The following is a 15,376-nucleotide window of genomic DNA, read 5'->3' as shown; positions in this document are numbered from 1 at the left end:
GTGGCTTCAGGCTTTTGCTCCTCTCAGACAGGGGTCTGGAAAGGAGGACAGGGTCAGGCGGTTTTCCAACAGCTGCTAATCAATCCCTGCTGCCCCTACTGGGCCGAGGGAGTCTCACTCCCCTGTCGCCCTCCCCCCTCCCCCCACTCTTTGTCCTGTGCACCCGGTGGAGGCCAGTAAATAAACGCTGTTAGTGTGTGCGAGCTCTCCCAGCCATTCCACGCTGACAAGCCAGCACACACCTGGCTTCCAGCAAGTTGCTGACAGTTTAGCTGACTTCTTAGGGACGCGCAGGGAGGCTGTGTCTTCCCTCTCCCGACCTGCGCGCTGGCACATGGGAGCCAGTCTGTGCATTCTCTCTCCCCTTGGAGGGGCCTGCCTCGCTGGAATCCAGGCTACTTGGTTGCCTCGGCGAGCTGGGGAAAAGTGATGGTTTTGTAGCATATCCAGGCTTTTCTCATTGTCAGTGTGGGAGCAACACTCTGCAGCTTTCTACGTCGTGGGCGGCAGGGGAACCCCGCTTCCTGCGCTTTAAACCTGCCTTCCGCCTTATACCCAACACTGTTCCCAAACGAACAGTACATTTCAAGTGGGTCTGAACAGTCCACTCCCAGGGACCAGTTTTTGCCCAGGAGTCTATTTGTCCCAGTACCTGCTGCTGCGTACCAAACTACCTCAAAACGCGGCGGCTTGGAATAAAAACGCACCACCATTTCTCACAACTCCACGCCTTGCATGGCCTCTCTGCTGGGCACTGCTCTCCGAGGAACCCCATCCGCTGGGCTGGCCGATGACCAGCAGAAGCCACGGGTGGGCATCGGAGCCCAGGTTCACCGGAGGGCCGTCTCTGGGAGCTGCGAACACCCTGCCAAACACCGCACACTGAAGGGGCCTTTCACTCTAGCTCCTAAATGTGTCTGACTATGAAGTGGACAGAAGAAAAGAAAGAATATTTTTGTGGCAGGGCTGGGAGTGCACTTATCAAATAAACCTTTCAAAGCACTAAATTACAGAGGAAAGAAGATAAATATTGTTACACCAAAATGTAAGATTTCTGCCAACGAAGAGCCACCTGGAAGAAGGGAGGGAGTAGATGGCTGAAGGGCAGGGGATACGTGCAATACTGAAAACTGACAAGCAGTTAATGCATAGACATAAACTCCTGCAAGTCGGAAAAAAAGAGCACTGTAAATTCTAAAATAAATGCAAAGAATATTCGAAAGCAATTTATAAACATTAAGTCCTAAATGCTAAGAAGCATATGAAGAAGTGCTCAGCATCGTTAGTAATCAGAAAAATGCAAAGTAAAACAGTGAGCTCTCACTTTATACCCATTTACTTGGCATAAATGGAAAAGCTAGGTAATGCCGAGTGTGAGTGCGTACGTGTGAGCAAGGCAGGGAAGCAGGAACCCCTGCACGTCACAGGCGAGGGCTGGCGCAGCCGTTCTGGACAGCATCCGGAGCTGTTCGTGGATGTGCACCCTGGAGGGAATTGCTGGGCTTGTAGGAGATGCACACACAGAAGGGGGCTGTTGCGTTGAGAGAGGTCCCTGCAGCATCACTCTGTGGTTGTGCTGCGTGTGTGTGTGTGTGTGTGTGTGTGTGTGTGTGTGAGCGCGCGTCCCTGCTCATCTGCGCCGGGAGGTGGAGGCAGCCGTGGCAGGGAGTTAGAAGCAACCTGAGTGTCCACCTGTGGGAACGTTCATGGTGGACTCTCAGCACAGAATACTGAGCAGCAGTTAGAAGCTACAGCCTAAGTACACACCTATATAGCAACATGATGAATATTAATTGTCCACTATTCTCTTCTGTCCACTCACTGTTCTGGAATGAGATAGGGCATAACAGTATCATTTACAAAACATAAAAAATACATAGAGCTGAAACAACAACAACAGGCTTTTTTGTTTTTACAAGAACATGTACAAACAAAAATACATATTAGCACATTGAAAGGTCATGATTGCGGGGAGAGGAATGAAAGGGGAGGGGAGGGATAAAGGCTCATATGAAAATGGTTTGTGATGTCAGGGGACAGATATTGGCTGACGCCCAGCCTTATAAAGCCCCAGTCATCAAGACAGAGTGCTGTTGGCATCCGGATGGACCGGTAGACCGACGGAACGGGATGGAGAACCCACAAACAGATTCGCACATACAGTCCATCGGTTTGTTTAAAGCAAATGTACAAGGCAATTCAGTGGGAACAGGAACAACTGAATATCCTTGTGTATAAGGTTAACTAGGATCCATAACTCAAAGCATATAAAAAAATTAACTAGAAGTGAATCACAGACTTAAATGTAAAACCCAAAACTATAAAATATAGGAGAAAACATAGGAAGAAAACATCAAAGAGTTTGTGACCTTGGATCCGGCAAAGATTTCTTAGTTACAACACCAAAGTATCAATCCATAAAAAAGAAACATTTGCTAGATTGAATTTCATCAAAATTAAGAACATTTGCTCTTTGAAAAGTACTGTGAGACTGCAAAGAAAATATTTGCAAACCATATATCTGATAAAGTGCTTGTATCCAAAATAAAGAACTCTCCAAACCCAATAAGAAAGTAAACACTCAATTTTAAAAATAATGGTCAGAAAGTTTGAACGGGCAATTTACCAAAGATTTACCAATGGCAAATAAGCACTTAACAACGTGTTAAGTACCGTTAGTCATTAAGGTACCTCAAATTAAAACCACGGTGAGACACCACTGCGCACCAGTGAGAAGGGCGAGTTAAAAAGACGGACCATACCAAGTAGCGGCGCGCCTGCGGGCTGCCAGGGATCCGGAACTCCCACGCACCTCTGGTGGGGATGTACAGTGGTGTGACCTCCTTGGCAGTTTCCTAAGAAGTTACAAGCACACACCTACCGCGTGGCCTAGACATTCCACTCCCAGGTATTTACCCAAGAAAAGCGAAAGCGTTTGTCCACGCGAAGGCGTGTATGCAGAAGTTCACAGCTGCTCCAAAACTGGAAAACCCAAATGTGCATCGATAAGCAATGGATGACCAAATTGTGACACACTCAAACAATGTAATGCTATAAAATAAATTTTACTTCACCATAAAGGAAAGCGCTGTCAGGGTGGTCGGTGACGCGGGCTGTGAAGGAATTCACAAAGAGAAGTGCAGAAAGCAACTTTTTTTTTACTTTTACTTTCCCAAGAGAAGGAAAAGACTAGTGCGGAGAAATGCGGGGAAATGCACCACCACCAGCGCTGGGGGGTTAGGGCTGTGAGTCTTTATTAGGTAACGGGGTTGTAGAGCAGCATGTTTCAGTTAGGCTGCCAAGGGTTCGGATGTTATTTTTGGGTGCAGGGTCCGGTCCAGTGGGTGTGGTCTGGGGTGTGCTGTTTCACAAGTTCCCGGAGCCTCTGCACCTTCAGGGCGCTTCCAGTCATTTTCCAGTCATTTTCCAGTCCTGAGGATAAAGGCTCACAAAACAATTAGGGTCGGTCAAGCTTAATGGGCTCCAGGCAGCTCTGGGAAACAGGGCCTGAGAAAGTGGCTTTTGCCCTATTAGAAACTATACGTGCAACTACATGGGTGAACCTCAGAAAGTAATTATGCTTCCCTGACCGGTGTGGCTGCGGATTGGGCCTCCTCCTGCAGACCAAGAGGTCCCCCTATCCACTGGGTCAGGGCACGTGCCTGGGTTGCAGGCGGGTCCCAGTTGTGGGCTTGTGAGAGGCACCTATCCGTGTTTTTCTTCCTTTCTTAAACCCTCCCTTCCCCTTTCTCTAAAAATAAATAAATAAATAAATAAATTTTTAAAAAGTAACTATGCTGAGCAAAAGACACCAGACACAAAAAGAGTTGTATGCTTTGCATTGACATAGAATTCTAGAAAATGCGGCCTAATCCACAGTGAGGGGAAACGGATCAATGAGGAGGGAAGAGGAAACATTTAGGGGTGGTGGATATGCTCACGACCTTGATCCTGAGGATGGCTGCACAGGAGCAAACATATGGCAAAACGCATCAAATTGTACGCTTTAAATATGTGCAATTTATTGTAGATCAGTATCTAAATGAAGTGTTTTTAGAAGAGAGAATCTCCCGCCCAGGGTCACACAGCTAGTTAAGTCACAGCAGGATTTGAACGCAGAGGTCTGCGTTGGAGCCCCGATACCTAACCCTTGAGGGCATCGAGGGCATTGAGGAGAATGCTGGAAGGGAGCCAGGCCAAGAGCTGCCGGGCCGAGTTAACGATTAAGGGTAGTGGCCCCTCCCACGCTGCACCCTCCGCCCCTGGGCGGCCCCAGCACGACTCCGCCTGACGGCCGTCCAGTGCGCCCTGCGCCGCGCTCGCCCTCGCCGCCTCCACCTGCTGCTCGCCTGCTTCCACGCTGCGACCCGCTATGGTGAGGGGGAATCGCACACCGCAGCGATTGGGGCAGCCTGGTTAGGAGCCTGCGCGCGGTAGGGTCCAGGGAGAGGAAAGGGGCCTCACGCCATCCCATCCCACCCCACCCCACCCCCACCCCCTCCCCTCCGCCCCAGCCGGCTATGAGGGCAGGGCGGGAGAGGGTGGGGTGAGAGTGAGGCTGGGAGGGTTCTCCCGAGCCTGGCAGGTAGCAAAAGCCTGGTTTGGAGAGTCGGGGTCTGCGCCGCGCTCCACCCCCTACCCCCACCCCCACCCCGCGGTGGAGCCCCAGGGAAAGCAGAGGCCAGGAGGGGGCGGTGATAGGTCCAGGTAACAGCCAGACCTGTCCCAGGCTTCCAGGCCTGTGCCCCCTCTGCACCACAGCACTTTGGGCGGGGCTTAGTGGCCTCTGGGTAAAGGGAGGGGGCGGGCGGTGGGACTGGGTGGGGAGGGACAGAATAGTGAGCCCACGGTTCTCCACCCCGTGGTGGCAATGTTCTGTTCTGTATTGGAGGTGAGGATGGGGACATGCCTGTGAGTGTGAGGAGGGTACCTGGAATTGGCGTGTTCCTCTGCGTGCCTGTTTGCAGCCCTTCTGTGCACCCCGGTCTATCCTACTGTCCCTGCCTGGCCTGAGAGCCAGCCCCTGGTGCCTAGTTCGAGGCCTGCCCAGCCGTGGAGACAGGATTGCTCAGAATCATCTGTCCTCCAGGCTGAGCTACCCCCGCCACGCCCCTCCTCCGCCCGGAGGGCTTCCCCCCTCTCTGTCATCTAGAGGGGTGAAGGTGAATCATGGGGGCAGCCAGGAGAGAAGCGTCTAGATCCAGGAAGCTTTATTAAACAGCCCATTTCTGGCCCAAAAGCATTAGGAGCAGTGCAGGCTGCGGTGACACGTGGGGGGCGTTTTGAAGGCTGTGGCTTAGAGGGAGGGGAGGTGGTGAGTGTGGCTGCTATGAGGTGCACTGAGGCCCTCAAGAGGCAGAACGGTGGGTAATCAGTAACCCGTGGGCACTCTCCCCCAGAGGCAGAGGCCAGCCAGGCCTGACTTGGGATTTGCTAAGTAAACACCACCTCTTCCCCCTCTCTGTACCCAGATCTCAGGAGGGCTTGTCAGTTCAGCTTGGGGCTGTGAGACCTGGGGGATTCCAGAAGACTCTAAAGAAAAAGGGGGACCTCCCAGGAGCTCACGAGTACCACCCACTCCTTTCAGAGCCAAGGAATTAAACAGTGGGCTCTGATGCCTGGGGTGACATCTGGTCTCCGGTTGCCTGGATACATGGGACAGGCTTATCGGCCACTGAGAAAGAGCCAGCTCTGGAGTAGGGATGGGGTTGGGCTGGTGATGCATATCTCTGCCGCCTTCTCCACCTTCTGGAGCCTAGGAGAGGAGACGACCAACTCAGATGGTCCTGAGAGAGCACATGTTCTCAGGAGGGAGAAAAAGATGGTCTTGCCAGGACGCTTTTCCCAATCTACTCCAACCCGCAAGGCCCATGCTAGGCCTACACACCCCAGGAAGTTTCTTTAAACATGCAGATGACACTCTGTTAATAACCACGGAGTTTACTGTAGTGTCCCATTGGCTCCTGTTGCTGATGTAAAGTGGAAGTTGTCCATTTTTACCCATCAAGCCAAGGGAGATGAGTGCCACAGGACCACCCGGCTGGAGAAGGGCAGAACTGGACTTGAACCAGTCCTGCCAGCTCAGCTCACGGGTTCCAGGCCGCGGGCTACGTTAACCTCCCCAGACCTCTTTGACTCATTTTTAATTCAGCACTTTGCAGTTTCTGTCTTTGGGTAGTTGTGTCAAAAGCCTCATTCTGGGACCCCTTAAGCTCTTAGACCTGGATGTTCCCAAGAACAGAACTGACTTTTGCTTCCTTCTGTTCTGAGGGTCGGTCCACTCATGGCCTGACCTGTGCCCACGCGGGCTGCCTGGAGGGCACTTTGCACAATAGGTCAACACATGGATGAGGCGCTAGGTTTGCCAACTGCCTTTGGCCAAGTTACTTTGACTCTTCACCAAGCTCTGTGGCTCGGGCTTCCCAGGCTGACAGCAAAGCGGGCTGTTGGAAGGCCAAGACCCCTTGGCCTGGCAGCTGGGAACCAGAGGCTGCATGGGCGCATCACAGAGGACACACTGGGATGTGGTGTTGGTGCCTGTCAGCTGCAGTGTGGCTAAGAGTCACCCGGAACCTGTGTTCAGTGCTGGGTCCCTCGCCAACTCCAGAATGCTGAGGCTCAGACCCCTCTGAGAACGATGCTGTGCTCTCCCTGGCTAGGGCAGATGCGGTGGTCACCCCACCTTCTAGGCCTGCTTCCTCTGTGACACGCCTGACAGCGAGTAGCCGCAGAGGTGTGGAGGCAGACGGCCTAAGTCCATAGTTCACAGGGAGGGAGGTTTGAGTCTGGGGCGCTCTTTTTCCAAATGGTGGTGTAGTAGTACATACACATCCGAGCTAGGTTTTGCTTTTACCCCTTCATTATTGTAAGAGACCTAATTATTAGGGGGAGCATTTCTCAGTTGAAGGTGATTTGCGTGGCACCTCGGCATTTCCTGTCCTTTTGAGCAGAATGTAAAACCTAAGAACCTATCAGTGCAGGAGCCAGGGCCCCACCTCCAGGGCAGGGCGCCACCGTCAACAGGTCCCAGTCCATTGCTTCGGACCAGCTGCCCTGTGACTGTGTCGCCTGTGTCCAGAGCAGCCACCGGAGCTGGCTCGGTTCCCCCACAGGCCTGGGTTCTGTTTGTCCCCTCCCCTAGGCTGGCAAAGCGCACAGGCTGAGCGCCGAGGAGAGGGACCAGCTGCTGCCAAACCTGCGGGCTGTGGGCTGGAACGAGCTGGAAGGCCGAGACGCCATCTTCAAGCAGTTCCACTTTAAAGACTTCAACAGGGTACGGCACCAGGGCGGGGCGGTTTTCTGAGACGGACCCACAGGGTCACACTTGTTCTCCCCCTTACAGTCCTGCTGGCCGAGACTGTCAAGACACCGCACTCATGCAGCTTACTCGGAAGTGTCGCCTTGGGGCCTGGAGAGCACAGGCATGGGCTTGGGCTCCTCACGCCTGGGATGTTGATAAACAATCCTCAGAGGAGGGAGGTCGAGGAGGAAGCAGAGGGACATCTGAAGATATCTTAGAGACAAAAGACTGGCCAAGACCAAACACCTCTCTGGTCTTGCCACCTTGGTGGTGACCTGCGTACAAGGTGTTCCTCCCACTGCAGAAAGACCACCTTGAACTCCAGCCCAACCAGAGGCCAGATGCCGCGGGAGTGCTGCAAGCTAAAGGGGCCTGCTTATAGGAAGCTTCCCCATCCTTCCGCATCGGGGCCTCACGCTGGCCATAAGAAGGTGCCAGCAGTGTCCAACACTAACCCGGGTCTCACTTCACTCAACAGGCTTTTGGCTTCATGACAAGAGTAGCCCTGCAGGCCGAGAAACTGGACCACCACCCCGAGTGGTTTAACGTGTACAACAAGGTGAGTGGCGTGTGCCTGTTGTGCCTGGCCCTGCCCAGGTTCTGAGAACCCCCCTCCTTCCGCAGGCCCCTTCCTGGGCTTCCCTACGGGCCCTCCTCACCCCTAGGCTCACTGTCCACTCCTCCTGCTCCGTTCATCTCCTTCCTAGAATCAACATCAACAGCCCTAGAAAATACGGCCTCGTACAAATTAAGGGCATGCAGATTACAACACAGCGAGGTAACTCGCGGTTGCAGTACCTACTAAGTAGGCACCCAGAAGGCAAAACCCAAGGAAGGAAAGGCCGCGCGGACCAGACGTATTCGTTGTTAGTAGCGCCACATGGCTTACGTCTTTGTTGCTATGGAAGAGTGAAGGAATGAAACTGAACTAAGAACAGCCTCGCAGGCCAACAGATCAGAGTTTCTGCTGAATGAAGCGCAGCAGTCGTGAAATGCCTGCCATGTGCCAAGAGCTGGCCCGGGCTCTTTCTAAAAACATCGCGGCTGGAAAGCGTGGTCTGCCAGCGGACCGCCTTTAGGGGCTGGAGTTGCTTTGGGGTTTCATCCTTGGTTTTGGGTGGCTCTGAATATTCGGGCATTTCATTGTTAACCGACAGCTGGCTGGCACTCCCACTGTGTGGAGGTGTGAGACGCACTGTTGTTATGAAAACATGTCGAGTGAGGGGCAGCCCCCCGGAGACGCCGCAGTGACTGGCGGCCACAGGCATGCCTCAGAGAGACTGTGGGTTCTGTTCGAGGCCGCTGCAAGAAAGCGTGCTTGTAAAAGTTACGTTTACACTAGATTGCGTAGTCCATTAAATGTGCAACAGCATTACGTCTAAAAACCCCCCACTGTACGTACCTTAGTTAAAAATACTTTATTGCTGAAAAACACTATCATCTTAGGGAGTCGTAATCTTGCTGGTGGAGGGTCCCACTTTCAGTCGGTAAAGTCGCAGCGTCTGTGAAGGGCAGCACGACAAGGCACGCCGGTACGTGGAGCCCACGGCGTGGCTGAGCCCACGGCGTGGCTGAGCCCACCAGCTGGCCACCTGCTGCTCACAGGCGAAGGCAGCGGAGCCAGCCGGTCCCGACTCTCTGGTTTGTTCCAGGTCCACATCACCCTGAGCACCCATGAGTGTGCGGGCCTGTCAGAACGGGACATCAACCTGGCCAGCTTCATCGAACAAGTAGCGGTGTCCATGACCTAGACCCTGCCTTTCCTCTCTGAGCTCTTCGGGGAAAGGGGTGACTGAACTGGAAATCCAGAGAGGGAACAGGGAGCCCCAAAATGTTGCTGTAGCCAAAATGGCCCAGTCCGCCCTGCTGCCTCCATCTAGGGGTGGGTCCCCACCAACACCACACACTTAGACCAGTGTCCCCACACCGTGCTCTTCGTCCCCGGGCTCTGTTAAGGGTGCGCTGATTTGAGTAAGGTCTTCCCGCTCTCTACAACTTCCCAGCAACATAATGGTTTCTTTCCCAGCTGTATCTTGCTCCCTTTCTAATTCATTTCCCAAGAAGCTGTGATAGAAGCTGTGTCTAAAATAGACAAAATCTTATCTTAGAAACCAGAACCCTAACGCCAACCCCCTCCTGTGTGATAAAAACACGTGTGCTTTTATGCCGCAAATAAAACTTGTTTCACTTGGCCTCAGGCTCTAGAATCTTCTTTCCCACCGGTCAATCCAAATTGGAGTCAACAGACATTTAAAGCACCCTGCCTTCAAGGAGTTCATCATCATGTAGAGGAAGTAAACAGGAAAACGGGTAACTATTACTAGGCAGAATGAATTAAGTTAACACTAGATGCAAGGATAAGAAATGAGCTAAGAGAACAGGGAGTGATTAACAAGGGTGAATCTGGAGCTCCGTTTGAGTTGTGACTCAAAGACTGGAATCGGGTTCTTGAGGCAGAGACGGCTGAGGGCGCATGGTGAACTGAAGTAACGGGGTGCAGGGCACCCGTGTGGCCCGTGTGCTGAGACTGACAAGCAGAGAGGCAGTCTGGGGCCGTATTACCTTCTCGGTCTACAGCATCAGCTGAGGAGACTTCTACTCCTGGTGGCTTTTATACTTGCTAATTAGAAACTTAGCCAAAGTCTCAAGGCCTGCCTACTTTTTACTCTGTAAGGGGAACGAAAGACCGGCGTTCCAGACGGCCTTAACACAGGTGTGAGCCCCACTCCCGGTGGAGCCACAGAATGCTGGGAACCGGGCAAGGAGTGCCGTTCGCCCACTCCTGTCTGCCGGCCCTAATGTCGATGACCACGCAACCGTGTCACCATGAGGGGGCGATCTCTCACCAGCAGTGGTTCACGTGCGGCCAGCAGCCCATCTGGGATGATGCGTGCACCCAAATAAACAAAGGAACGCAACCATCCACAAGGATGAAGAGTTGAAGATTTGGGACGTTTAATTATTTAATCGCTTTTTAAGAGATTATTGCTGCAGTTACAAAGAGCGTTGAGATGGGAAGGGAAAGGTTAAAGACAGAAAAGATTCAAGGAGGCAAGTACCATTTTCCAAGTATAAAACTGGTGATATTAAAAGTGACATGGCAGATACTCACACGACTACTGACTTCTAATGCAGAATTAAGACACCCTGCCCGCCTCTGCCAGACTAGGCGTCACTACACGCAGATACACAGAACGGAAAGCCCACAAATGTTTAGTCAAACTAAGGCTCGTAAACATAAATTAAAGTGGCGACAGTAGGTCCCTTTGAAAAACAGCCCTACCCCCCCCCCCCCCCCCCCCCCCCGCAGGCAAAGCTGTCACAGCACAGGGGCAGGTCCTGGGAGCCGCTGGCAGCAACAGAGCACACTGCAGGGCACGTGCTTCTCCGTTTCAGCAGCTGACAAACCACAGCAGCGCCTGCTGGGTGGTTCTGGGTCCCTGGACTTCCTCCAGCGTAAGGAATGCACTGGAGACCAAAAGACAATTCGTACACAGCTCTCTCAGGAGGTGCCCGCCAGCTCAGTAACTGGAGGGAACACCGCTTCCACGTCCGAAGGACCTCAGCCTCTCCCTCTGACACACACACACGTGCACCAACCGCCCTTGGAGGCCACAGCGGAGGAAACACAGAAACACACACACACGCCAGCCTGCAATGACGGCCAGTCACAGTTCTGTGCAGGAAGTACAGTGCTAAAGAACACTTCAGACACACGTGGTAAGGAGCTTGGGGAAACGGTCATCTAGGCTCTCCCGGCCAGCACACCCAGGGAGGAGGCGAGGGGACACCAGCCTAAGGAAGCTGAATATTCAGGAGTCCCTGAGAAGGATAATGGAATCGAGGAGTATCTCCTGACTCATGCCCAGTACTCCCCTACCCAAATGAAAGCCTCCAGGGCCGCTGCCCCCGCCCCCAGGGCCTGGGTGAGGAACAGCCCACCACTGCCCCTGCCGAGGAAAAAGGCACACATACAGTATGTCGTCGTGAGGGTGGGACAGTGGCTCAGCCTAGATCCAGGCCCCACGCGGGGCGGAAGGCGGCAGGAAGTGGGCGCAGGGTTTGGTCCTGTCCCTGCACCACCCTGAGCAATGAGTCTTAAGAAGAAATCCCAGGTCCTGGGCTCCAACTGACGCTTACCATTGTGATTCCCTATTCCCAAATGTTTATCTCAGCCCAGCCAGGGCCGAGAGCCCAGTACCTGAGGCTAAATTGCCATAGTACCTTCAGGAGCCGAATCCAGGGGAGAGAGGCTGGGGAGCACACGAATGAAGACAGGAATTTTTCCTTGCCTCAGGGGCTCGCTCTCTCATGCCCTCCTTGTACCACCTATGGTAAATCAAGGCAACTTGTGAAGTGCTTTGAGCTGTCCCTTCTGGCAAACATGCTCTCATACATGATGGCTTAAAGCAGTGAGGGCGGGGAGGACCGCCACCAACTTGGGTGACGTGCATCTGAACGTGGGTGCTCATCCCACCCTGACACTCAGGGAAGTACAGAGAACGGTCCGGGTTCCAGGCACTGCCAGCCTGGGCGAGGGCTCAGCGGCGCTCTGAGGACTGCCAATGCAGAGAGGCAGCACTCGGCCAGAAAGCCCCGGATTCTCTGGGAATTAGATTCCCTTCCTAGTTCAAGAACAAACCAGCAGGAGCATCATTTCAAATAGGAATCCCCAAAGATGGTGGAAACCAAGAACCCAATGGGCACTGCCCTCCAAGAGGATAACGTACCACTCTACACCTGCCTCGGCGGACGGACCATGCGGATCCCGCATGGCACGAACGACGAACTGGTCAGCCTGCGTCCTGGAGACACAGAACAAGCCGCGGTCCACGTGACTCTCAGACAACTAACCTACTCAGAGAGCACGGCTGAAAGTGCCCCTGCCTAGAGTGCACCTCACCTACCTGGGGAACTTCTGTTACGTGAGTGCCACCGAGCTGACCAGCCAATCTGCCTGAGAGCACAGAGGAACCCTTTTTCTACCGCATACACTGTACCCCCGCTCCCCTAGGAAATCAGGACAGGTCAGAGCTGCCACACACAATTAAGTGAGGCTGAAAGCTAGAGAGGTTAGAAAAGGAAATGGTTAAAACAATTCCTAGTATAACATTTAAAACAATGGCAAAATAATCATGTAATGGAACCCTGCAGGGTCTTCACATTAAAAACCACAGAAGGCCGAGCAGAGGAGGGACGCAGTCCCGAGCACCGAGCTGTCCCATGTCTGTCTCGCTGCGCTCAGAGGCTGAACCTGCGTGTGGCCTGATCCGCACCCGGGAACCCTCTGGAGGCCGGAGCCCCTCTCCGCTCAGCGGGGCTTAGGAGACCCGTTCATCTGGCTGCCCTGAGTTACAGCGTCTGTGCTGAAGAGGCTGTCCAAGAAGACCGAGGACAGCTCTGCCACCTGGTTCCTGTCGACGGCGGTCTGGGCCATGCCGTAGATCGCGCCCTGCAAGTGCAGTCAAAGAACCACTGTTAGTGACGAGGGGCCCAGGGCCGGCTGTGGTCTTCCTCTCTGCTGCCCTTGCCTTCAGCGTGCCCTCCTCTCCCCGTCTCCACCCCAGCCCAGGCTCCAGTCTGGCAGAACGTAGCGGGCACGGCCACATTTCTCCAGGTCCTTGCCAGTCTGCCTTTCTGCCCGAAGGACCTATCCCATGGGATTTTCAGTAGAAAACTCCAGAGAAGATTGGTAAATTGCCTTTCCTGTGTCCAATTTTTCTTTTCAAATGGACACCACCACCACCTGGCTTTTTATATAGCATTTTCACATTTACAAGGTGCTTTATATATAATACACCTCGTTTGAGATTAAAAACCCCGGGAATGGATGAGGCAGAGATATATATCAGCCACAATTCAATATGGAAACAGGTTCGTAGATAAGGGGCAGAGGCAGCCACAGAACAGAGGTCATCGGATTCTTCCAACCCCCCCCTGCCCCAAAACCTCAGCTTCCACAGAAAAGAGCGAGCCCCGAGCGCCCTACCATTCCTGTGGTCTTTGCTTTAGGGTTCTTCATGATCTGGGTGACGGACTCCCGGATGTCCTTCAGGAACTGTATGGCCACGCGCTTCCGGGTGTGCACTAGCGTGACGCAGAAGTGAATGCTACGGGAGAAGAAAGAGGCGAAGAGTGATGAGCCCTGGAAAGATAGAAGAACGTTCTAAAATAAAGCAGCCCCAAGTGCAGGGATCTGTGGGTCGCCCCTTTACGTGATCTGAGACAAGCGGTCACCCACGCCACTCCCAGCCCTGGGAGCCAGGGCTGTCAGGCACAGGCTGGCATGAGGGCCTCCAGGCGTGGTCAAGCAGCGCCCTGACGGAATGAATACAGCTGGCCGTTCTGTCCCACCCCTCCCCTCAGAAACGGTCCGCCGCCAATCCTTCAGCCTTTGTCTTAGATGATAAGCCCTCTTGGGGACAGGGCCAGGCTGGGGTCCTGAAGGGTGTAAGGGCAAAGCAGCAGCCCTAACTCCACTGCGGGGAGACTGGTGCACAGAGGGACTGCGAAAAGGAAGAGCAGTGTCCGAATGTGACTGCCTAGGGCGCTGACGTGGGACAGGACGCAGAGGACACTGAAGAGACCTGGTCTGTTGAGGCGGAGTAAAGGCATCGTGGAAGATTAGACTGGAGGCGCATTCTGAAGATGACAGTAGCAGGCCTGCACGATCAGAAGCCCTGTGGAAGATCTGGAGCTAACTTTACTGCGGTAGCGCGTCAGTTTATAGGAGCCACCTGACGACTGTGTGCGAGACAGACCCCAGAGTACAGAGCCTGGAGAGAGAGTGGGGGGCGGGGGACCTTATGACCGACCCCTGATCCCAAGAGGCGGCCACCTGATTCTGTCAGCATTTAAAGATAATGGTATTGTTTTGGTGTTGAATAACCGCAGGTGGCAAGACAGAAATCCTAGATACCAGTTGCCACCGCAGTGCCGGGCTCCAGCAGCCAGTCTCTACCCTTCCGGTCATCTTGCTACCCAAGCTCTTCAAAAGTCATGGAGCAAAGGAAGGGAAAGAGGCTCCTTTAAGTTTACCTGGACGGGAACTGCAGCTGGTTCAAGCTCCACCCCTTAGCAGTCATCAGGTTAAACAGTCGGTAGATGTCAAAATCCCGGGAGCCCAGAGCAATGACGGACACTTGAGGATTCCCAAAAACAAAGATGCCTTTGATATTTTCCAGTCTTAAAACAAACAAGGAGAGGAACGAGAAGAAAATTCAGCCACATCTAGTCCTCTGGTAATCATCTCTTTAGCCAACGGCGCCCTCATAATACATTCTAGCCTTCTGGACTTTGGTGTTCTCGTCTTATAAACAGGTGTCCAGATGGAGAACAGTGACACCTAATATTACAAATATTCAAAGGCCCAAATTCCGTCTAGATCCCACGAATCAGCATCACTGGCTCCTAACCCATCTGCCCAACCCCCAAATTATGATTATCACCCCCAGGGGCATCTGAGGCATTAAAGACACACCTTTTAAAAATTCTGGAAATGCAATCCTTCTATCCCCCAAACCTACAAAGTCACATATGAAATCCCTAAAGCAAGAACTAGTACAGTAGTTCTCAACAGATGGGTACATCAGCTCCGTATGTGGGCCTTTTTCAAATGAGACATGCCCGCCAGCTGTTTTCATTCCCCTTAAGATTCTGAAAAAGCCCCCCAACCCCAGCGACACACAGTGGGACAGGCAGGTAAATGGGAACAGACATGCTGGACAACACACGCAGCCCAGTTCCAGCCTTCACTTAACCCCAAAGTTCATCACTCCTCCCTCCCCATTCCTGCTCCAGTTCTTTCTCCTTATTCCAGCGAGTCTCCAAGTGTGACTCCTAGACCAGCAGCTCCAGCACCTTCTGGGAGCTTCCCGGAAACGCAAGTCCTCAGGCCCCGCTCCAGACCTGCTGAGTGGGAATTCTAGGAGCAGCGCCCAGCAATCCGCACTTCAACTTGAAGCCCTCCGGGTGACCGGGATGCACGCTCAAATTTCAGAACCACCGTCTTGCCTTAACCTTGCGCTGTCCCTTAGCACTTGGTCAAAGGTGCCAGCTGTTAAGACACCCTTGGAA

The 15,376-nt window shown here is 53.3% G+C and overlaps 2 protein-coding genes across 9 annotated transcripts in view; one reads left to right on the top strand and one right to left on the bottom strand.

Annotated features, from left to right (window-relative positions):
- The first annotated feature begins 4,262 nt into the window (after window positions 1–4,262).
- PCBD1 (pterin-4 alpha-carbinolamine dehydratase 1) lies at window positions 4,263–9,492 on the top strand. Of its 2 annotated transcripts, none has more exons than XM_024561394.3 (4): window positions 4,263–4,375; window positions 7,142–7,273; window positions 7,779–7,859; window positions 8,953–9,492. In XM_024561394.3, exons 1-4 carry the CDS (start codon window positions 4,373–4,375, stop codon window positions 9,049–9,051), a joined length of 315 nt encoding a protein of 104 aa, XP_024417162.1. In that variant the 5' UTR covers window positions 4,263–4,372; the 3' UTR covers window positions 9,052–9,492. The 2 variants fall into 2 exon arrangements, with proteins under 2 accessions (XP_024417162.1, XP_053778095.1); XM_053922120.1 differs by having other exon boundaries at window positions 4,331–4,433.
- Window positions 9,493–10,233: 741 nt separating this feature from the next.
- The window catches only part of SGPL1 (sphingosine-1-phosphate lyase 1), a 49,727-nt gene continuing 44,584 nt past the window's right edge, over window positions 10,234–15,376 (bottom strand). For all 7 annotated transcript variants that reach the window (XM_024561125.3, XM_053922117.1, XM_071221231.1 and 4 more), the window contains 3 exons: window positions 14,339–14,485; window positions 13,290–13,410; window positions 10,234–12,752 (listed from right to left, as the gene is read on the bottom strand). In XM_024561125.3, the coding sequence (XP_024416893.1) occupies window positions 12,612–12,752; window positions 13,290–13,410; window positions 14,339–14,485 (409 nt within the window). In that variant the 3' untranslated portion in view covers window positions 10,234–12,611. The remainder of the gene's footprint in view (window positions 12,753–13,289; window positions 13,411–14,338; window positions 14,486–15,376) is intronic.

The sequence above is a fragment of the Desmodus rotundus genome, chromosome 4 (genome assembly GCF_022682495.2).
Source record: "Desmodus rotundus isolate HL8 chromosome 4, HLdesRot8A.1, whole genome shotgun sequence".
Taxonomy (NCBI): domain Eukaryota; kingdom Metazoa; phylum Chordata; class Mammalia; order Chiroptera; family Phyllostomidae; genus Desmodus; species Desmodus rotundus.
The sequence above is the reverse complement of the archived record's forward strand: the minus strand, read 5'-3'. Positions and strand labels throughout refer to the sequence as shown.

Excerpts from the sequence above, each read along its gene's own strand:
- PCBD1 (XM_024561394.3), top strand. Across the intron at positions 7,274-7,778 it reads ACTTTAAAGACTTCAACAGG|GCTTTTGGCTTCATGACAAG; the intron begins GTACGGCACCAG and ends TTCACTCAACAG. Across the intron at positions 7,860-8,952 it reads GGTTTAACGTGTACAACAAG|GTCCACATCACCCTGAGCAC; the intron begins GTGAGTGGCGTG and ends GGTTTGTTCCAG.